The 23,721-nt window shown below is 35.1% G+C and overlaps 1 protein-coding gene across 1 annotated transcript; it reads left to right on the top strand.

Annotated features, from left to right (window-relative positions):
• The first annotated feature begins 1,108 nt into the window (after nt 1–1,108).
• LOC121431112 (mitochondrial enolase superfamily member 1-like) lies at nt 1,109–22,851 on the top strand. The gene is made up of 14 exons (XM_041628611.1): nt 1,109–1,222; nt 5,226–5,334; nt 5,976–6,091; nt 7,228–7,314; nt 8,155–8,181; nt 8,563–8,603; nt 9,338–9,408; nt 9,988–10,070; nt 11,975–12,097; nt 14,884–15,018; nt 15,928–16,099; nt 18,137–18,236; nt 20,298–20,379; nt 21,628–22,851. Exons 1-14 carry the CDS (start codon nt 1,124–1,126, stop codon nt 21,733–21,735), a joined length of 1,353 nt encoding a protein of 450 aa, XP_041484545.1. The 5' UTR covers nt 1,109–1,123; the 3' UTR covers nt 21,736–22,851.
• Nucleotides 22,852–23,721: the final 870 nt, after the last annotated feature.

Genomic DNA, 23,721 nt, shown 5'->3' on the forward strand with positions numbered 1-23,721 from the left:
AGGGGGTTGAACCGCTGTAACCCCCCCCCCCCTTCATACACCTACTGAATGTCATAAATTTAATATATATATATTTCAAAGGACCGGTTTTGCACAAGTTATTTACTACGAAACACTTGAAAAAGCTTTATTTGATGGTGAAAATATATTTGTGCACCCTTTAGGCCTAAATGCCAATTCAAAATATCATTGCCCGTTTTTCAGCAACCCCTCCACCCCCGATTAAAACGTACGTTCCACCACCCCTGGCACAAACTTCATGAAGAGAGAATGCCTTCAGCAGAAGCTTGCCTGGAGCTATAGACGAGAATGAGAGCAAAGGAGTGAGGAGTTCCCGGAGTGCATAAAGATAAATGACAAAAAAGCCTCAGTTATTTCAGATATCTGTAACGACGTTGTAATACTCTTTGTGATTATTATGCTAATGTTAATCGAATAGTCATGATAATGATAATAATAGGGTCTTATAACGATGATAATAACAATAACAATGATATTAATAATAGTAGTAATAATAATGATATTAATAATAATAAGATCTTGTGTCTATGTCCGTATGCAGCAACTTGCTATTTTGAGGATATAGATTGGCAAATGCATTATTCAAGAAAAAAAAATATAAGATGAAAAAAAATATAATAATAATAATAAAGTTTACGGCCATGCACCTATCGAAACAGTATCAATTTGCGTATTATTTTCATGCTTTTTTCAAACCAAAAATAGAGCAATGCACATTATATAAAGACCCCCCCCCCCTTCCGAAGACCCCAATGATTATCATTATTATTTCTCTTTATTTTATTTTTTTGCGTTCCTCGATCATGATAACACACCCAAACAGTATCAACTCTACGGCGCTCCTTTCATTTAGTCTGATTTTACAGACTTTTTTTATTAACAGTGAAACTTTGGATTTTGAAACTATTGATTTTATCAGGAAAATAAGAGAATTGCTTGGGATAAACTTTATATGCGAGAACAAGCATGACATAATAATTCTTATTTTCAATTGCAATTGACAATTTTATTCATCATTTTGTATTCTTGTTTAATTCGAGTCATGTTATTAAAATTGAGGGTCCTGTTGATGGTACTAATATACCGAATCAGCTGGGACGACATGGAAGGCAAAATGGCAGTAGACACGAAAATTGCCAGTATCGAAGTAAAAGATGTTCGCTTCCCAACATCACTCGAGGGCCATGGATCAGATGCAATGGTAAGATGAAATATTGAATTCCTCTTCTGATGGATTGATTATGTCAAAATACTGTATATTGATTTCTCGTACGAACATATCTAAGCAACTTCGCGCAGCAGCAGCAGGTGAACTCATCGGGACACACTTTGCTGTTGCCCCGAAAGTATGGCGTTGATTTTCAGACGGTTGCTGCTGGTTCATGACTTGCATTGACCTTCAACGTGTAGTGTCGTGATGGGGGCGTTGCCGTAGTCGTAGCCTACACAATACGCACTACCAAAGACTGTAGTTTCATGACTAGACAGTCTAACGTTATAGTCCTCATTTGACCACTCATTCAATGAACAAGGTTATAATATAAGTTATAACCTTGTTCTCAGTTATATGTCCATGTGTGGCAAAATAAGGGTGGCAGTGCAGTGTTTGGCTTATTTTCTCTTTTTCTTTGGGACAAATGCTTGATTTTTTTACACTGACAGTTTCCATTACACCTATTATTCATACAACTTGGCTCTTATTTAAATTTGATTCTTTAAATCATATTTTTCTTAATTAAAAATAGAGATAAAAAAATGAAGATTTTCTTGCCATATTACTTTCCACCAATAGAGGGCGTACACAAAAATATGCCCAAAATTAAAGTTATTGAGCGCTCTGGTGAATACGAAAATTATTCCCAAAATACTAATGAAAAATATATTGCAACTGTATGGAAATTAGTAATTTTGGTCACAAAAGTCATATTTTAATGATTTTTTAAAGTGTGTGCTCTGTACAACATTGGCATACCATAGTCCTACCTGTAGATTCCCCACAGGCAGGGTGGTAGCAGTGAACAAGTGCATTTGATGTGCCATTATGATGCACACACACACACACCAAAAATAAAATCATGAATTACAAAATAGCTGAAACCCGTTTACAGAATTTCAGAGATTTTTAGGCCAAGTAAAAAAGATATTTATTGTAAATTAGTTGATCATCTGGGTTTTTTAAGAGCAGTGATGAGGGAGGTCCTTGCTATTTGATATCTTACTACTGGTATTTTTTTTTACAACAAACAAGGAAAGATTTTCTCTGCCCATTTTTTTTTACATCAGTGATTAGGGAGGTCCTTATTTTATTAACGTTTTATGGGGCTATTTTTTAATCAAATGATTGTCAGGCCATGTCAGACTCGATTTATGTGATCGATGCATGATCAATAATAATAAATGAGAAGAAGCATATTATATTCATATGCATATATAAATAAATATGTATATTCAGTGAATTGGAAATCTATATAAAATGTACTATGCAATACAAATTAATTGTTTACTGATGTTTACTGGTAATTATAAAACAAAATGTTAATTTCAAATTTATGATTTGAACATTATTCTACATTATGTAAGGGTAAAAAATACTTGGGCGGGGGGGGGGGTCGTTTGAATTACCACGGAGCCATGTTCAATTTTCCAGAGCCAATTTTTTTTCAGCTCGCTGGGCATGGTTTCGCATCACAGTTTATTTAGCTGCTTGTATATCATTTACATAATGTTTAATACTGTTTATTCAATTGCTATTCATTTTTATTGATATAAAGTGTTAAATGATATTTGAATTAATTGTTAATTGTTCACTTAATGTTTATTATTTCTTTGTAACTGTTGGATCTATTTATTACATCTAACTTACATTTTTACAATTGTCCATCAAATTGAATTGCTCAACTTCAAGGAAGGATGAAGTCTATCAAATTCAAATAGAATTGGCACTTACTGGAATCCTATTAATTATTGATTTTCAATTTCTTGATGGCAACTCAAATTTATTTTTTGAATATTCAGTGCATTGCTTCCTGATAGCTTACGATAGAAAATTCGCCAGAAAATTATTCATTTCACAAATTCACATGTCACGCCAGCACATTCAATCACATCACCGCAGCACTCATGCATTAGGAGTCCCTAATGCGTGATACCTGGCATGAATGGCAGATGTTAGGCTTTGGAGTCCTAGATTTTTAGCTTCTCTGTTATTGATATTTGCATATTTTAAAAGTGGGAAATAAATTATGAATCCAATGATACGAAAACAATGCTTTCTTGGATTTTTAAAAATGTTTTATTGTCCAACTTAATGGAAATTCATTTCGTTTACATGCAAACATACAATTACAATGCGAAAGAAAATATACCGGTACATAATCAAGGGGAGATAAATACAAAATATTGGCATGCACATAATGCATTAAAATGATTAAAAGTGTGTTATTATTATCATCATTATTATCATTACTATTACTATTATTATCATTATTATTATCATTATTATTACTGTTACTACTACTACTATCATTACTCTTTACATTTGTGGCAGTTATTGTGTTTAACTCTTCATGCGTAACGTTCGCATTATTGCACATCCGTAGGCGTGTTTCGTTTTCGCATTTTTGCACAACCACACATTTCCCATAGACCGTCCCCTGTCGGCCTGTCCCATTGTTTTTCGAACAATTGCATGCCCCGGAGCGTGACTAGCTACAATGTATAGCCTGGCGTTTGCACATACCGTACATGTGTACTGATCGAGCAATCGCACATGCGACATTAGTTTAGCGTTTGACGGATTATCGCATTTTACAAATTACAGAATCGTTGAGTTTTCCTTGAAAAATTATTACTTATATAGCGTTTATTTTCCCCCAAAAAAATCAATACATCCTGATAAAAGCCAGGAAGTCCATTGAAAAAAGAAAGGAGAAAATCAATAAAACCCTCTTCACAAACAATACCATGGCCAGGTTTATTGTTAGGAGTCTGTGACTCATGGCACGAATGTGAATGAGACCCTTTCAATGGAGTACCGTAACTTGACCAGGCAAAAATTTACTCTCTTTTATTTTCCACTATATATGGGCTATTTTTATCATATTATCATGATTTTGGTATCAATACAAAGCTTATGTAATGAACAGTCCAAGTGAAATCATGCCACACAAGAACCAAAGTAAAAGGGGGGCTAAATTTTGTTGGAAGTATTAGGAGAAAGCATTTAGAAAATGTAATTTACTATAAATTTTTCCATAATTTATCCAATAAATTGATATACGATAAGAAAGCCCAGGAAACACTCTACATGTTTGCTACACAACATTTTCTTTCAAAATGATCAGATAAAAAGTTATGGCACTCTAAATAACAGAGTGTATTATACTGTGTAGAGGGGATCACTGCTAAAATAATGCAACACACAGGGTTTACAGGTGAACGCATGTTAAGAGGAGACATATATGGCAATATTGAAGAGTAAGTGTAATTCTGCAATTACATGTAGGTGACTTGTTTTCTATTTAATGGTTCAGAAGACTATTGAGAAAGGAATAAAAGAATTTCTGTAACGGCTTGTTCTTGCCTAAAACTGATTCACACCTTCCGCTACGAAGTGGTTTGTATTTCTTATTTAATGGATGGGAGTGATCACTGACTATTGATTGGGCTTTGTCAATGACCTTTCCTTCACATATCCTATCCAAATCTACTACGCACTTCGTAATCCTACTAGCCCGTTTCACGACTCTACACAATTTTTCCTCGTTAAATTATTGCTCTGGCGACTGCTTTGGTTGAGAGTTAGATTTTATTTTGCTTCCAACATGATTTTGTTTGATCCTTGTAGGTTTGCCTGGTGGAGTTTATAACTTGGAGTTGGAGAAGGTATGAAGAAGGGGCAGAAAATTGAAATGGAAAGACTCCTGAAGACGGACAGTCAACCTGCCCGAAACGTCAGTAACCTCTCTCACTTCAACCTCCTACTACTCAAATCATTGCTACTCAAGCCATATTCAGCTCATCTCATCTGGTTTACAGTCCTTCCCAGGACTTCCCTCACTTTCAAGAAAGGAATACCTTCACTTTCATCTTTTCATCCTTTCTTATCTTTCCATTTCAATTTTTTGCTTGTATTTCCTTTTCTTTCTTCAATTTACACATGGTGAACAGTAAAACCTCCATGATTTTGTTTATTTTATTTCTAGCACACTGATCCCGACTATTCCTGTGCCTATGTTATCATCAGAACAGATGCTGGAGATGGACTAGAGGGTCACGGTCCAACCTTTACTATCGGCAGGGGCACAGAGATTGGTGAGTTTCATCAGATGCCTACGAAACTTTTTGCAAAATTTGTAAGAGCACATACTAGCATCACTATTGAGCATGTATGGATCTGACACTGAGATAAGTCTATAAGAGTTTTAGTATGACCAACTAACTCAAAATCAATATTACGTTTTCATGGATAGTTAGAATAAATAGCATAAATTTGGTGGTTGAAAAGTAAAATTTGAAAATTACATATACCGTGTCTGAAAGACTATTTCTTCTTTGTGTTGTCAACACTTAAAGTTGAATAAGAGACAAAATCCAGGAGTGGTTTTTACACATTTTCTGGACTTGAAAGTTTTCTGGAGGTTGCACAGTGATCTCATGTTTGAATGAACCCTGAATTTCAAACTTTATCTGCCTATTTTTGTAAGCTCTCAATGCATTTTTTCATTCATTTGTAAATTACAAACTTATATTCTTATTCCTCATCACTTTTTTTTTGGGGGGGGGTATTTGATGAAAAGAAAACCTCTTTCACTTCCATTTTGTATTTTATTAAATATGCATTTTGTATACTGTAATGTTTTAGAGTGAACGAGGAAAAAGAACAGTCTACTCTGATAGATTTTCAATTTCTACAGTATTTGTTCTTTTTTGATAAATTTCTTTTTTTTTACCAGTTGTGGCAGGAGTCAAGGCTCTCATCCCTTATGTGGTTGGCTGCAAGCTGGCAGAAATCTTTGGTGATTTTGCGACTTTCTGGCGAAAGCTTACAAGTGAATCACAACTCAGATGGGTAATAATTATTCTATCATTAAATCAGGGTCTCATAACACAAAGGTTAGCGATTATTTGTATCCTTGATTTTCACAATTGATTGTACATTGTAGTTAATGCAATCATAGAAAAATGTAGAAGACCATTGCGAAGCTTTGTGTTACGGGCCCCAGGTTGACTTTGGATCAATTAAAAACATTTGCATACCTGTATATTCAGAATGAAGTATTGTGTTGTGTTTGACACTTTTATCATTGGTTTATGCATGAGAAATACAAGCAACTTGTCAAGTGTCTGTTTTTTGTCTTTTAGCAGGATTCTCACTATAGGAATTCTATGCATCTTTTCATTGTAGCTTTTATGCAGTCCCCATTACTTTGTCGATGGTGACTGTGATGATTCATAATAAAAAGATTGATTGCAGGATTCTTAAGGGGAAGAAGTGACAGGATTGGTGTTTCATAAAGCTGTTGGTAAGTTAAGTTACATCTGTAAAAATAACAGGTGATCATTTCTTACACGCTAAATAATCACCAATGAACATTAATGGTGAATATCATTTACCCCTAGAAAGGTTCACCAGTTGTTCTTAAAGTCACTCTTAACTTAACGAACAGCTTTATGAAATGGGCCACTGGCCTATAACAAGGTGCAGAATGCAAATGATTTAAAGTTCTTAGAAATTTTGTTCCGTGAGGTAAACTCTGACCATCAGATAGGGTGGCTTTTTAAATTCATTAATCTGGAGTGAAAGGATCCAGGAGGGGGGAGGGGGTACTCAAATTATATTTTGATGGGGATGTGCCCCTCAAAACCCTGAAATTGGGGTCTAAGGAAGTTCCTTCCTTAAGTCGTGCATGCAGCTAGCTTTGCGGTGCTTGCACTGGACAATTTAGGCAGGGCTGGGGAATGGAGATGTTTCATAACAGGGATCTTGTAAGCGGGGCGTGGCAGCTTCTGAATGGAACTTCTGTCATTCAGGGAACTGAAAATTAGGTCTGAAAAGGGACCTTCAAAGCGGCTCATCCTTGTTCCACCAATGTATGCAACTTTTCTTAGGTCACCAAAACTTGGTGTAAACCATGGCTAATCTTACTTATTGATTTCTCTTTGAATATATGTGAGCTATAGATGTGAAATCCTTGTATCTTTCAGATAGGACCAGAGAAAGGAGTTATCCATCTGGCCACCTGTGCAGTGATGAACGCTCTCTGGGATCTGTGGGCGAAAATGGCAGGAAAGGTACGCACAAGGTTAAAAGACTAAGTATATTCAGAGATATTCTTTCTATGGGATGACACACATAAAAAATGACCATGTTCAATTTCTTGCACAGTATACCATAGAAAGAAGCTATATTTTATAGTGCATCAATTTCAACAATATATAGAAAAGATGCAATAAAACATCAGAATGTCACACATACTAAGGATGTACATTTAATGCACTTTAGTTTCAGATACTTTTCAGGTACTTTTTAAATAAAATTTGAGATGAGGCTTGATGATGAATGATTTTTTCAGCTTTTGGAAAAAAAGTCATACTTCCTGTGATTAAATCACGTGGTCACTCATATAAAGTGAAATGATCCAGGGAGAGGAGGATAGGGTAGGATATTGTTAGGGGCTATTTTCCATTCCACATCAGGGACATGTAATTGCAGAATTTTAGGGGTTGTTTCTGTCAGTTGAAGGGCTACTTATAGGGTAAAAAAATAATTGTGCTGTAAAGGCAAATATTAGTATTCTGCCATAGCTAGAATAATGATTTTTGAAATGATTTTGAATATTGTTTGGAACAGATCTTGGGTTGACTACTGGTATAGGAAGAATAGTTGCCCCAAAGCTTGCATTTTGGGTATTTAGGGGTAATTTTGGCCCTCATGAGGGCGAAATCGCCCATCACCCTCACAATTTTCCTACGCTGGTGGAGAAAGTGCTTACAATTATGTGCGGGTAAGCTGCAATCCAATAACCGGGATAATGATTTATTTGTGAAGCTGTTAGAGAATTTGTTTTCCGATAATTATAAAAATCTCAATATTAAAGCATAATATTTCTTTCTGGCATTATTCATTAACAGCCACTTTGGAAGTTGCTTGTAGATATGGTAAGTTTTTTTCTTTTTTTAAAAATCTTTTGATAATAATGATGATGGTGATGAAGATGATGTTGATGATGATAATATTGATAGTCATGATGAGGGTGATAATAATAATAATAGGCATTTATATAGCGCCATCTATCTAGAAATATTCCATTCCGAGGCTCGTTGTTATTATTATTACCCCATGGTGATAGTTTGCCGACGATTTGGGGGATATAAAAACATCTATGAAAATGATTAGTTTTGCAGTGTATGGAAAACTTACTTGTATCCACTAGTGTCAAAGTGCCTATTCTTATTCGATTAATGTTCATAATGTACTGTACAATCTGAATGTATATTCTTAGTATTACTATCTTATTTTTTCTACTCTTTATTCTTTAGAGCCCAGAGCAACTGTTAAGTGTGATAGACTTCAGATACATGTGAGTTTCCTGATTTACACACCATTTTTTTTTTTTAATTAATTTTAATTTTAAATTAATCAAGAATTAAAACTCTTGTTTTCTCTATGGCGGAGCTAATGCTTTAATCATAACATTCAGGTCAGACAGGAATCACCACAGATTTCTCAGCTAATTGATCGCTCAATGGCTGCGATGATGATGACTACAATATAGCATCCAGTCTATTTACTTTGATATTGTGGAGCATGTGATGATGCTCATGAAATAGATTTTCAACGTTTCCTCTTGAAACAGAATTGCATGCACTGACTCTGAAACCATGTAGGGCCCACAACCTTACCTAGGCAACCTACTTGAATGATGTAAAAACACCATCACCTTCAACTTTATCACTTGATGAACCTTGTCATTTCATTGAAATGCAAAAAATCACCCTTTGTATGTTAGACTGAGTAAAAAAAAAATTACTGTTTACTCTGGTATTACATGTAGGTAACTGTTTTCACTTGTAATGTACAGACCTCCAAAACTGTATTGTAATTCTCAGTGGTGTGGGAATCGAGCTTTGTAGGTGATTTAAGCATTTCTATTGAAATTTTCATTTTATTTTCAGCTTTTTGTGCACTGTACATTCTCTGTGCAAACATGTCTAAACATTTGCAATTTCAGCTATTTTTGCATGTGGTCACATCCTTGCATTATAAATGATTTTCCAATGACATTCATGTTCACCATTTTCCATTGATTTCCAGAACTGATGCACTGACAAAAGAAGAGGCCCTACAAATTTTGAAAGCCAATGAATCAACAAAAGCTGAAAGAGGTAGGAAAATGCCCATTCATGTATGTACTTTAACTCGGTTATGTCTTTTGTTTGCTTGTACATGTATGGTACAGTAGTTAGCAAAACTATGTGACCTGCCACCTCAAAACCAAAAATAAGTCGCCTCGAATAATTGAGATTTTTTTTAATATTGAGATTTTTTACTGGGTTTTAACAATATAATAAAATTGATCAACAATAACCCTCACAAGTTCTTGATTGAATGCAGAAGTAATTCATCAAGAGTTTCCAGAAAAAAGGAGAAAACAAGATTTGAAGTTTGGGGTTCACTCAAGCATGAGATGTGCACACTCGCACACTGTGCAATTTGAGTGAAACTTCCAAGCAGTCTTGTTAAAAGAAATATGTTGTATCTTGTTTTCTATTCAACTTGACAACTATATCTTTTGACAGTAGAAAGAAGAAGAATTACAATTACTTGCCATCACAAAAATTAAAAATACATGTGAGCCAAAATAATAATTTGATCCTAAAGAAGTAAAAATTGTCAAATTTCCTTATCTGTAAGGTAACATTTCTTCTTCTTGCTTCAACTCCATTTTTTTCATCATTATACAGAAGCAGAGTTGATGAAGAATGGTTTCCCGGCGTACACTACATCGACTGCTTGGCTGGGATATTCTGATGAAACTTTGAGAAAGGTGAACATGTTGTGTGTTGAAACTGAAATGTTACCACAAGAAGCTTATGTTTAAAGACAATGTGCCAATATGATCCTTACCCAGGGTGGAGTATTAATATTCAGTGTTTATAAATGTAAACGTTATATTTTAATGGTCGAACGAATGACAAAGCATTGGATATTTTTTTTATATGACATACATTTTATAGATAGTCTGACAGGACGAAATAATCAAAACAGATCAAACGTAAGGCCTATGGAGGAATGGGAATAGTGCAGGACTAGATTTGCTTGGGCATAAATTTTGCCTTTTACTTGGTGAATGTTGTTTTACCTGTGTGTGTCTATGAAGCACAGTGATGTGGGTTCGTTCATGCAGTTATTGTGTAGGCACAGGCCATGATAAGGCAGTTACATTTATCAAGTTTTGGATCTAAATCACTACTGGCTGTCATGCTGTAGTAAGCAAGGTGCATTTATACAACACATACATGTAGATAGTTTCTTGACAGCTGATTGAATGAATGCACATCACGTGACATTCAGAGGAACCAGCCATATAGCATGCAAAAACATGACACGCATGCTCGGTGAAAGAAAGAAACACTCTATTCAACTCGGCTAACGCCTCGTTGAATAGAGCATCTTTCTTTCACCTCATGCGAAATCTCGCACCATCGCACTCATGCCTATTCGCTATTTGTATACTATTGCACACTCTAGCAAGAGGGCCAGCCGTGCAATAGTCGACTATTGCATGCTCTAGCAAGTACAATAGTTCTCAAACTCAATAAATGCGCATACCATGCATGGCTTGGGATTCCAGAACAGCTGCATGCGTGTACCTGCTTCTCTGTGCTACATACACCACGCATAGATTAAATATATTTAGCAAAAGAAAGGGTTAAGGAAAGACCCGAGTAGAACTTTTTTTTTTTTTTTCAATCTTTATTGATAAAAAAATAAATCACAGTACAAATCAAACAAATTAACAAGCTATTCAATGTTTTGTCATTAATGCGACCTATCGAATGTTACATTCGGTACAAGTTGAAGCAGTCCATTCAACTTTCACGCTCGTGTAATATTCGGAATGATTGCACCCCTAAACATTGAATATTTGTATACTATTACACCGCCAGCTCTTGCTCCTAGTGTGCAATAGGCATCTATTGCACAGCTTTCGTGCTTTGGCATTATTCCAGAGGTGATTCTGAATGTTCTGTGATGCACATGAATCAAATTAGCTGTCAAGGATCTTTGTACCTGTATGTGTTGTATAATTTGGTACATGTATAATCAGTGGTACCTGTAGGTGAAATAGCCATCACATGCCATAGTGTATCCATCACTAACTATGACAAAGAAATGTACATGTATGAGCCCATTTACATTCATAATAAAGTCACTATCGTCCCCGAATGATTGTCCCCATGAAATGTTTTGTAGGATCTGATGATGGATACGTGCCGACGTGACTGCAGAATCATATTTGTTATATTGCAGTTTTGACGTCACCTCAGTTTCATAATGGTGTTGTGTTCAAAGAGCTAATGTCATTTTATAGTGTTTATCAGCTGACTTTTGTTTTTCATGTGTGTATGCATTGATCTGTTTTTTTTTTCTATTATGATGTAGGGATCAGCAGCCCATTTCATAAAGAACTTGTAAGTGTTGTAATTTTGCCATTATGGCAACTACCATGGTAACCTTTATTATGATTGGCTGATGAGCCCTGTTACCATGGTAGTTGCCATTATGGTAAAGACACAACAGTTGCAAGTCCTTTATGAAACGAGCCCCAGAGCTGCAGCAACCAGTGCAAATTTATCATGAATTTAGACTGGCAAATCTTCATAAACAATAAAAAACATATTGCCTGGTATATCTTCTGCAAAATAACATTGATTGTATCCACTTCAGAGATGCAAGGCTGCGCTGAAAGACGGCTGGACCAGGTTTAAGATGAAGATAGGAGCCAATTTAGAGGATGATATCAGGAGAGCTAAGATCATCAGGTCGGAGATTGGAGACGACAAAATCTTGGTGAGGACTTTGGTCCAATAGTTTTGCTTATCTCTGTATTTTTTCTTTTATGAATATCTTTCTTTCTTACACTCCCTTTCAATTTTTTATGTATGCATAGAACGGAAAATATACATGAAAGCTTGGCATTCTGGAAATTGTTAAAATAGCTCCAAAAATTTCCCATTCCCTTCAATTTTAACCCTCTATTGCTGGAGCTATTTTGAAATTGCATAGCCCAAGGGGGAGGGGGGAGGAGGGAACAGCCCAGAGCAACTTTTAAGTGTGATAGACTTAAGATACATGTGAGCTTTCTGATTTATGTATGCATAGCAGATCTTGTCCGTTGATCACGCGATCGCGGCGAAAAATGGCTCGCTCCTCGCTTGACATAATCTCCACAATTCAATTGTTCATTGTACCAAAGATTATTCAAATTCATTTTTGATTAATCAAGTATGCTAATTATTGCATAAAATCACGATTTGGCTATAAATATTTAAATACTGCGATATTTGGTCATGGACATAGGGGCTATCATCAAATGTATAATAAAAAGATAACAAAATCTTGGACAACACTATTTTAGTCATAGATAAAATCTATTGTTTTTAATCAGTAAAAATAAAGATACATTTATGAATTTTGGCTACATACTGAATTCGCATTGGATTTGTAAATGAATCACGTTTTTAGCAATTTACAAAATTTTACGTAACTTCTGACCACATACCCCGTGTCCCGAATTTTGGCTACATACTGAATTCGCATTGGATTTGTAAATGAATCACGTTTTTAGCAATTTACAAAATTTTACGTAACTTCTGACCACATACCCCGTATCCCGAATTTGGTCTTAAAAGTTGCGCAAGAAAAAGGAAAAAGTCATGAAATGTCGTAGCATGATCTTTTTGTGTTACAGATTTATTGTGTAAGGCTGTTTTTGCCAAAACTCAAAAATCTTGATTAATACTTAAAAAATATGTTTTTTGTTGTCAATTTAGATGCTTGTTCAAATGAGAATTTCAGTCTACAAAGAACAATATTCAATGAAGCTGATTGGGAATAAAAATGATTGAGAATCTGTTTTAAAATACTGCCCAATAAAGTTTAACCACCTTGGAGTAAGCCTACTAGAACATCTTTATGATAATTGTTATAAAACAAATGCACAATGATAACAGTTGAAAGCTGAATATAAATGAAATCAATCAATCTTATTGGTTGATAGTAAACTTGTTATAAATATACAATGCGAGTCAGAAAAAATGTTACACTTTTTAAATTGAGTATTTTAAAAGAAAACGAGATTCAGAGAGAATTTCTGGAAGCATGTAAGGATAGAGTAAATATTCCTTTGTCACTTGGTAAAATTTGTTGCAGTGTTCTTGTTATGGTTGATTGCACAATAGCCATTGTTTGAAAAAGTGTCAAAACCCTTTTGCGCCAATTTAGGTGATTACCTGTACCCGCTGAAGTTTAGGCGTATGTTTATTAATCAAGAAATATAAACAAGAGAACCAGTAAATCTATAAATCATCTTCACTGAATAGTTCCTTTTCATTGTCATTTTGGCCACAACTTGGATAAAGCTTAATTCCCACCTTCAATCTTCCACATGATGCTCTGATGATGCGCTGCTGCAAGTCATCCAGATCTGCTGGTCGGGTGCTGTACACCTTTGGCCTCATTTACATAAAATGCTTCTTCTTTATTTGTTGACTGATTTTGATTTAGATACTTTGTTTGGCCCATATCAGCAATGCACCACAGCTCAGAAGTGCATCGAGAGAAATGGACAACATGTCGAAGCTTGAAGGCGGGAAGCTTTCATTTGTCCAAGTTGTCGCCAAAATGACAATGAAAAGGAACTTTTCAGTGAAGATGATTTATTCATTTACTGGTTCTCTTGTTTATTTTTCTTGATTAATAAACATACGCGTAAACTTAACGCTCATTGTTTGTGTGAATTCTTTTGTCTCTGTTTCAGCAGGTATGTGTAATCACCTGACTTGGCGCAAATGGGTTTTGACACTTTATCAAACAATAACTGTTGTGCACTCAACCATAACAACAACACTGAAACAAACTTTACCAAGTGACAAAGGAATATTTACTCCATCCATACAGTACATGCTAGAATTTCTGTCTGAATCCCACATTTTCTTTAAAAAACACTTAATTTAAAAAGTGTAACATTTTTTTTTACTCGCACTGTATATTGTGCATCTGCACTGATAGCAAGTGTTAGGAAATGGGCCCCAGGGACCAGCATTCAAAGACTTACAATTGATCTTATCATCTTTAACTATGTGGAAATCCAACAATGCCATAATTTTTTCTCCAGGAAATTTGCATGATGTCCTTAGTAAATAAAGAGAAGCCCACCGAATTTTCAAGAACACAATGAATGTATGAATATGTATCACATCTAGAAAATATTTTGAACCGACATGCATTTTATATGTTGACGTTGCTGGAGTCTCATGTAGTTGTGGCTGATCAGATCAATCATAAGTCTTTGTAAGATGGGGTCCAGGTCTGTTCTACTCTGCATGATAGGCTCTTTTAACAGATGTTCTATTTTCATCTTACTGGTCTATTTACCAGAAGGAGCATTGACCGTCTGGGCTAATTATCACTTGGTCTAATTGTTATTTCTTCTAGTTACATTTTCAAATTTTGTGTTGAATAATGTATTCTAAGATGATTAAATGTCTAATCTAGCCTACATGTAAGTCATGCTTAGTTATTGTATGATAGCCTTCTTATCCAGCCACCTCCTCCTTCATTTATTATATACACAGATGATGGACTGTAATCAGAGATGGGAAGTATCACAAGCTATAGACTGGATGAAGAGCCTAGCTGAATTCAAACCATACTGGATCGAGGAACCAATTTCACCTGACGATGTGCTTGGACATGCAGCAATTGCTAAGGTACTTTCAGACTTTGATTTTTTCACCCAGCCACGTCCAGCTCATTTTCATTTATAAAAGTTTATATTCTAGAAGCTGTTGCTATCTGTCCCTGAATGGAATAAGTTCCCTCGGTCAAGTAGTACTAGTAAATGCAGCTTCCTAAATCTACAAAACCATCACAAAATTCCTTTTCATGTGGTACATCAAAGTTCAATTTTATCTTCAAGGTTGCGGAGCCCTTTGAAGAATAAGAAGAAACATACTTAATATTTTTTAACAGAGTACACACTGTAGTAATCATTTGTGTTTACCTTGATTCGTAAAAAGCAGCTCAATTCCTATTTGAAAGAATGCATTTTATTACTGTGTCCAATGTAACATTTTCAATATATAGATGAAATGAATTGCTTCTTTAATGTGAATAGCATTTCCTGGATAATTGAATTATTATAATGATAAAAAGGCCGAATTCACAAAGGTGGTTTTGAAAACCCACGATTGAGTGCATGGTTTATGTAGATTTCCTGTATAAAATTACGCTTATTTTACCGCGTATTAAAAAATGTCCAATGCTGATGCGCGCTTTTGTCACAGTGCGCCAAATTGACGCCTGTTGCCGTGGTCATCCATGCTATTTTATTCATGAGTCCACTGTTTTTATTTGTGAGTCCACTCTTCCAAACAGTGGGCTCATGAATAAAATAGCGTATCTAACCATGGCAACAGGCGTCAATTTGGAGCTCTTTAAAAGAAGTGCGCATCAGCATTGGACATTTTTATACACGCGCCCGATACACGCTAAATTAAGCGTAATTTATACAGGGAATCTGCATAACCCATGGATTCAACCATGGGTTATAAAAACCACCTTTGTGAATTCGGGCCATTGAATATAACTTCTCTATTACGATTTTTTTCTTTCGACAGGCACTAAACCCTTTAGGCATTAAGGTGGCCACGGGAGAACAGTGTCAGAACCGTGTAATGTTCAAGCAGTTCCTCCAGGCCAAGGCTCTGCAGGTCCTTCAGATAGACAGCTGCCGTATCGGAGGGGTCAACGAACTACTGGCTGTGATCCTCATGGCAAAGAAATTCGGAGGTTTGTGATAATTGCCTTATGTTATTATCATATGGGAAGTAGTAAAGTATGACAAGTTGGTTTTCAATGTTGCAAGATCAGGCCCTGAATTATGAGGATGGGGGGCATGGCCACTTTTTATGGGGCACAATTCTCTAATGCAGCAAAAATGGGGGAAAACAGCACAAAATATCTCCAAAACAATTGACATGGACATTGAGGCTAATCTGTATGGGATAGAAGATCCGAAGCAAAGTCCACATGATAAACATGTGAACAAAATTATGGAAATAACAATTCAATGATATGTAGAACAATGGATAAATGATCTTGTTTTTTTGATTCATGCTAGAAATTGTATTTACAGTATTGAACTTCCCCATCAAGAATTTAACTCTTTGTACACCACGTTCACACAAATGCGTGTACGTAGTCAATACGAGTCAATTAGGCATTTTTATTACAGATCGTCACTAGCAGGCAGCAATTTATTGCGTGCACTATTATATACCGTGTTTACTTCTCACGCTTTGAAGGATGAAGGAAAAGAATCATAAAATGAGAGAAAGAGTAGGTGGGAAGGAAGGGAAATGTCACTGAAGAATAACAAAAGAATTCTGAATATTTCCCTCTTTCCTCATGTATTTATCCATATTCTATTCATTTCAAGTTTGGAGCTCTCTCAAAATAACGTACACTGACAACAATTAACATTTTATATTTAAAGATCTACCTTAATATATTTGAAAACATTTTGGTCATATTCAAAATATTTAAAATATATATATTTATATGATTATATATATTTTTTTTTTTTTTGGGGGGGACATGAGCAAAAAGACAGAGCCTTATTGGTCAACATGCATATTAAAAGTAAATATCAAGCCATTAAATAATGCACCCTCATCTCCATGTACTTGTATGGCTGATATATAAGAGTAAACAGTACCAATACATTATTGAAAACAAAATCAATAAAGGGCTCTTCATTCTATAAGGCTGTCTAATAGGGCAACAAAAGAAAAAAAAAACACATCCTAGATTTTCCCTTTCACTCCCAGCTAAGCTGCAAAGCAGGATGTTGATCATGGTAGATTTCAATGGTGAAGGGAACCCCATTGTGAAGGTGGGCTGACTGGTGAAGTGATTTCAATGGGAGAGATTATATCCATTGTTGAGTGTGACTAATTGGGATACTTTGATGTTCCTTCTCTTTTGAACTTTTGTTTCAACAAACCATATCTTAAGCTTGTCATTGTAGGTGTGAGACTATGGGGTGTCAAGAGAAAGCCATCTTCCTCTTAGTTTTGGTTTTAAAACATTTTCTAACTGATAAGTAAGACGTTTCAGAGGAAAAAATTGCAATATATAATAATCTACAATGATAACTCCTAATACATGTATTACAAGTGAGGTATCATAAGAATATAATTTTCTACTCTACAACTTTTCCCCCAATATATTTGTTATGATCAAGCAGGAAAGAGTTAAATCAAGTTGATTTAGGAGACTTGAGAACAATCTACTAAAAAAATGTGCATCCCTGAACTAATAATTAACAGGCAAATTTTGTAAGTGGCACATAAAAAGTTAACATTCCATTACCAATGGTGTATCAGATTAAAAATGCAAGTAGGATTAGAAATTAAAGAAGGCGAAGAGGTATTCTTATTTCATCATAACTGTGCCATGGATCAGTGATGGCCCAGCTGATGGTGGAATTGCTGGCCAACAATGAGTAGATTGGATGACAAGTTTGAATCCGACTGGTTCCAAGATTTCATGAACTTATTTTAATTTTAGATCAGTTGATATGCGATCTTATTTCGTGGCTGCAAGCCGGAAATCATGTCTACTGTATGAAACTTCCCAGAGCTCACTTAACATTCTACTGCATACCACTGTTTAGAACTTTCTATATTACGTGCAATATGCATTTACATAACACTATTGTAAACTTCATGTACTTGTTTGTTACAATGCATTTCACTGGTATACATGTACATGTATACCCTATTGTCTCTAATCATAACTCTTGATTTGTATTTCCCTTGGCAGTACCTGTATGCCCACATGCCGGGGGAGTGTTGCTATGTGAGCTGGTGCATCATCTCAGTATGTTTGACTATGTATGTGTATCAGGAACTAAAGAAGGAAGGTAGGTACCAGTCTCCATTGTGCACATAGTTTATGATAACTTGAGGGTTGTCTGCTCCAGCCTGAGTTTTCAAATAAGCGCTATTTCTGATCCGGCAAATTATCCTGATCTGAACAGTCTCAACATTATTTGTATAAATGGAGATGCAATTATTGCGCTAGTTCGCTGGATTTATCTCGCGATTGCAATCCCAAGTCAAGTTGGAATTATTTGCAAAAATTTACACAATATCCTGCTAATTCGCAGGATCAGACGCACTTGGGATTATTTATTCATAGCAAAAAAATATAATGCATTTGTTGCCTCGCTCGAGCACGAACCGCTCTTCTGGCAATGGTGGAGACGGAGTTTCATGAATCTCGAGATTAATCGCGAAGAGAGCTGATTGGTCTAAAATCTCCAGATTGAGCAAACTCAGGCTGGTGCACCGCCTTTGGTTTACAAACAGTTGGTCTATTTCTCATTTGTTGCTATTATAAACTCGGGTTTCATTTAAACTCTTTGACTTAAGTTATAGTTTACCTACAGATTGCCAATTGTGTCAGGTATCTGTGACAGTGCAAGTTTAATCTTTTCAGCTCATTTGATGCTCAATCATTCATAACTGACTGGGAAGACTTTCTGAAATGGTTCTCTCTGTCATGAAAAAATGAGGAAAAAATCAAGTAAAGATAGAAAACATACATGCATAATAATGCAATTTTTATTTTTTTTGGCTTCCTTGAATTTTATCCTAGTTAGACCATGGCCTAAGTTAACCGGTTTTCAGAATACTAGCCACAATAATCTACTACCAGGTTAACCCATTTAGTCAACTATGGATTTCGTCTATTGCCATTCGATCTTCACTACAACTTGGGGCTGTTTCACAAAGATTTAAGCATGACTTAAGTCGCACTTAAATGCCGACGCGTACATGATATGCAACGCGCGATCTTATTGATAGATACGCATATAGTGCACGCCGTTATGACACGATCTGACCAATGCAGTCAAGCCTTTTAACCGTATGCAACTCGGTATTTAAGTGCGAATCTAAGTCATACTTAAATCTTTGTGAAACACCCCCTGTCTAATAATTGTTATTTTGTCTAATGCCTTCATGGTCTAATTTCATTTCAATTAATTGCTCATTCTTTTTTCACATAATGAAGTGAAAATTCTCTTTGTAAGCAGGTCAGTTGATCATATAGACTAGTGGTGCAAAGACCAAGTGACTAGCCTATTACTGGAAATTGAAATGGTAAAGTGGCTAAAAAGCAATGAGACCATGAGCTGAGCTGAGCTGAGGCATCGGTGGAAATTTCATCTTGTTCAAACTTGCCAATACTTGGGGGAAAAAATAGAATTCGTACCCGATGTTTTCGGCATCAGTTAGTCGATTAATGAGTGGTGTAAAATGTACAAGCAGAGTATTAATAGAATGCTGAAGACTTGCTCTTTTTTTATCAAAATACAATATTCAATAATATTTTAATAATAAACCTTACCAATTGGAATACCCTTTTCAAGAAAAAAATAATACATGGGGGCTGGGGATATTGGAGCCCCAAATATTCTCAAGAGAGCCCTTGAAACTAAGAAAGGATCCCTGGAAACCCCTACTCACTGCAATGTTAAAGCTTATCCAATGTTGCAGATTTAGACAGCAGGTTGTAAAAATAGCCCCTGAAAATAGAAAAATAATTTTTTACCTTTCCCTTTTTTATTTCTATACATGCACAGTATAGCAAGAATGAAATGTTCTAAAGCTTTCATGGCTTGAAGTCCCCCAAAATGGGTGTCAAAAATACAAAAAGGGTTGCTTGTTTGAAGGTACGGGGGGCTGTTTCATAAAGTTGTTTGTAAGTTAAGAGCGACTTTAAGAACGACTGGTGAACCTTTCTTATGCGCTAACCCTTCACAAATTCAATATACCATTTACCACAAGAAAGGATCACCAGTCGTTCTTAAAGTCGCTCTTAACTTACAAACAGCTTTATGAAACACCCACCTGGTCATGTACATCAATGAATATACGATATATTTTCATTTGTTTCTTTACCCGATTAATTTCTACAGGGTGATTGAATTTGTAGATCATTTGAGAGAGCATTTCAAGTACCCTTCTATCATCAAGAATGCTTCCTATATGCCACAGAAGGTGAGTGTACCTTTTTTATTGTTATATATTCAATGTTTTCAAACTCAAGTTTGTTTACTTCATATCCAACAGGAAAAATGAAGTTATTACAAAAAATGCAAATTATGTATTCATACAGGGAATATAAATTGAAATATATGCATAATATTTTTTTCATGAGTAAACAAAACAAAATGTGAGAGCAAATTATCATATACATATTATCAGTATCCGTGGAAATGGTGGAAAAGCAATCTTTTCAGTGGTTTGATTCAAAATTTCTTTACTTTTCTTTCTTTTCAACTGGCCTTTCTATGTAGTTTCTTTGTTGTCTTTGTGTCATATTGTCCTTGCAATGCATCAAACTTCCACTTGCTCCATTCACTTTGGACAGCATTGTTTTGTAAATCAGTATTGCAAATCATTAATGTTATATTTTTGCATTTCTCCCTTTCATTTGGTGTCTAACCGGTATTCAGTATTGATGCTTACCATTTTTTTTTATGTGTATATACTGTTTACTTATGTAACCTATGATTAGATATGATGTCCTTCGTTCAGATTCTGTCTTACCTTTCTTTTTTCTCTCTTTCTGTCTTTCTCCTTCTCTTTCTATCACCCTGTTGCTCTTTCCCACTCTCTCTTTGTGATCATGCCACTTTTTTTTATTCTTATATTTGTTATCTGCAGTTTATTGTTTACTTGTGGGTCTTTCTTTCTTCCTCCTTCACTCCTTTTTGTCCCTCTTTCCTTTATTTTTTTTGCTACATCCCCCTCTCTATTCTCATCTTTTCACATGCCTACTCTTGCCACTCTTGCTTCCCTTTCTTGCTCGTCACCTGTTTTTTTTTTTCAATATAAATTAAATCTGTCTTATTACATGCATCTGCTCATTCTATTTATTTTGATACTATTATTGCATTTTAAACATAATGTACATTTTTTTCTTCTTTAATGGTCACTGCATGATATGTATTTATTTATTTCTTGGTTATGTATTTTTTTAAATGTAAACTCACATTGTTAGTCTTTGGAATTTGTGATGAGTATTGTTTAATAAAACCAAATTTATTTTTATACTTGATATTATTTCTAGTTAAGAGTAATTATCTAGAAATTTTGCAGTCCTGAAATAGATATTTTAGGACCCATAGCGACGGACATGTAATCAATTTTTTTCATTTCCATTTTGTTTCCCTTTGTTTTTATTACCATTTCTAACAAAACTTATATTCAAGATTTTGTAATGTCTTTGAATCTTCTTGATAGATCCCAGGCTATTCAACAGAACTCAAGCAAGCCAGCTTAGATGACTATGTCTACCCAGAGGGTCGCATGTGGCAGCAACTTGCTAAGGAAGGCAAGGTCAAGTTGTAAGCAATTAAAGCAACAATTGTCCAGTTTGCCAGACTAGTAGCATTTTTATTAGCAGTGTTGACCCTGGGCAATTTGAGATGTATTAAAGACTGGGGGGAGGGGCATGATGCCCCCCTTCTGATCTTGATTGCGCTGACATGGCAGGCTTTTTTTACCACATAAACTACAAGGTAGTAAAACAACAAAGATCTAAAAATAATCATTATAAGTAAAATATGCTCTTAAAATTTATTCATAAAAAACATTATTTGCATATATAACACTCTATTTCACAGTCATGAAAATTTCTTCTCCTTTTGCAGAAATAATCTTTTGGATCTAATTTAAAGGTTTCCACTAAGAAAAATTGCAGAAGCCAATTTTGTCCTAATAAATTTCTTTGTTTTTAGAATTTATTATGTGTTTCTTTGGTTTTTCATCGTTTTTATAATGGAAATTATTACAGGCCATTTAACAACTAAATTAAACCATAAATTCATTAAGCAGACCAATGAGAACCAAAAATAATCACCCTTTTATGAATTTCATCTCCCATAGAATTTGTACATAAAGTATAAAAATGGGCCATTTTCGGCATGACATTGCCTCGTAAAAAGTCATGTGACGTCGCGATGGTATACCCGTAGGTCACAGAAGTTGCACGAGACTTCAAAGAAAAAGTCATAGAATTTTGCAGCGCTATCTTTTTGCATTTCGAAAATATCGCACGAATTGTCAAGGAGGGGGCATCATGGGCCCCGTCCTTTTAGGATTAAAGGTATCACAATATGATGGCAAGTAACATATTACATAGAAAGTTGAGACATGGCATGGCCTTTTTTGTGAAGATGATTAGCCTGCTTTGGGCTGCATATTTAAGTGGGACCATATAACAAATCGTATCACAGATTGGTGTATATTTGTAAATTGCTATATCTGTGTATGTGGAGGGCGATGAGTTATGTATTATCATGCATTGTCTCTTTTCTGTTTGACCAATTGACATTTTAGTGTCCTCCTGTACCCTAAGCTACATTGGAGATGTTACAAACTGATTAAAATGTGTTAAGGTTAAAGGTCAAGTCCACCTCAGAAAAATGTTGATTTAAATCAATAGAGAAACATCAGACAAGCACAATGCTGAAAATTTCATCAAAATCGGATGTAAAATAAGAAAGTTATGACATTTCAAAGTTTCGCTTATTTTCAACAAAATAGTTATATGAACGAGCCAGTTACATCCAAATGAGAGAGTCGATGACGTCACTCACTCACTATTTCTTTTGTTTTTTATTGTTTGAATTATACAATATTTCAATTTTTATGAATTTGATGATTAGGACCTCATTGCCTGAAGCACAAAATGTTAAAATAATGGAATTCCACGTGTTCAGGGAGGAATGAAGCTTCATTTCACATGACAATGATGAGAAAATAAAAATATTTCATATTTTATATAATAAAATACAAAAGAAATAGTGAGTGAGTGATGTCATCAACTCTCTCATTTGGATGTAACTGGCTCGTTCATATAACTATTTTGTTGAAAATAAGCAAAACTTTAAAATGCCATAACTTTCTTATTTTAGATCCGATTTTGATGAAATTTTCATTGTTATGGTTGTTGAATTTTTCTCTTTTTATTCAAATCAAGTTTTTGTTGGGGTGGACTTGTCCGTTAAAGCTCTAGTCAGATCTTTCAAACGGTGAAATTGAATATCTGCCTCAGACCTAGATATTAAATGATTGCTGGATCGATGCATGTCTAAAAAAAAAATAATTACATCCGTGCGAACATACACCGTGTTAAATAACTCATTTTGGTCTTCCAAGCAATTGTGTTATATTCAGGAGCACAGTTGTATTTCTTGGAGCAGGCAATTAATCTTCCTTCAAAGTGGAGTAGTGCCAATGTCAGAGGTGATGTGGCAACTATTGAGGGTGGCCTCTGACCCCCCCCCCCCCAAAAAAAAAGGACTGTTTGAAAATTGTTGCTAATTTTAAACT

The sequence above is a fragment of the Lytechinus variegatus genome, chromosome 17, assembly GCF_018143015.1.
Source record: "Lytechinus variegatus isolate NC3 chromosome 17, Lvar_3.0, whole genome shotgun sequence".
NCBI lineage: Eukaryota > Metazoa > Echinodermata > Echinoidea > Temnopleuroida > Toxopneustidae > Lytechinus > Lytechinus variegatus.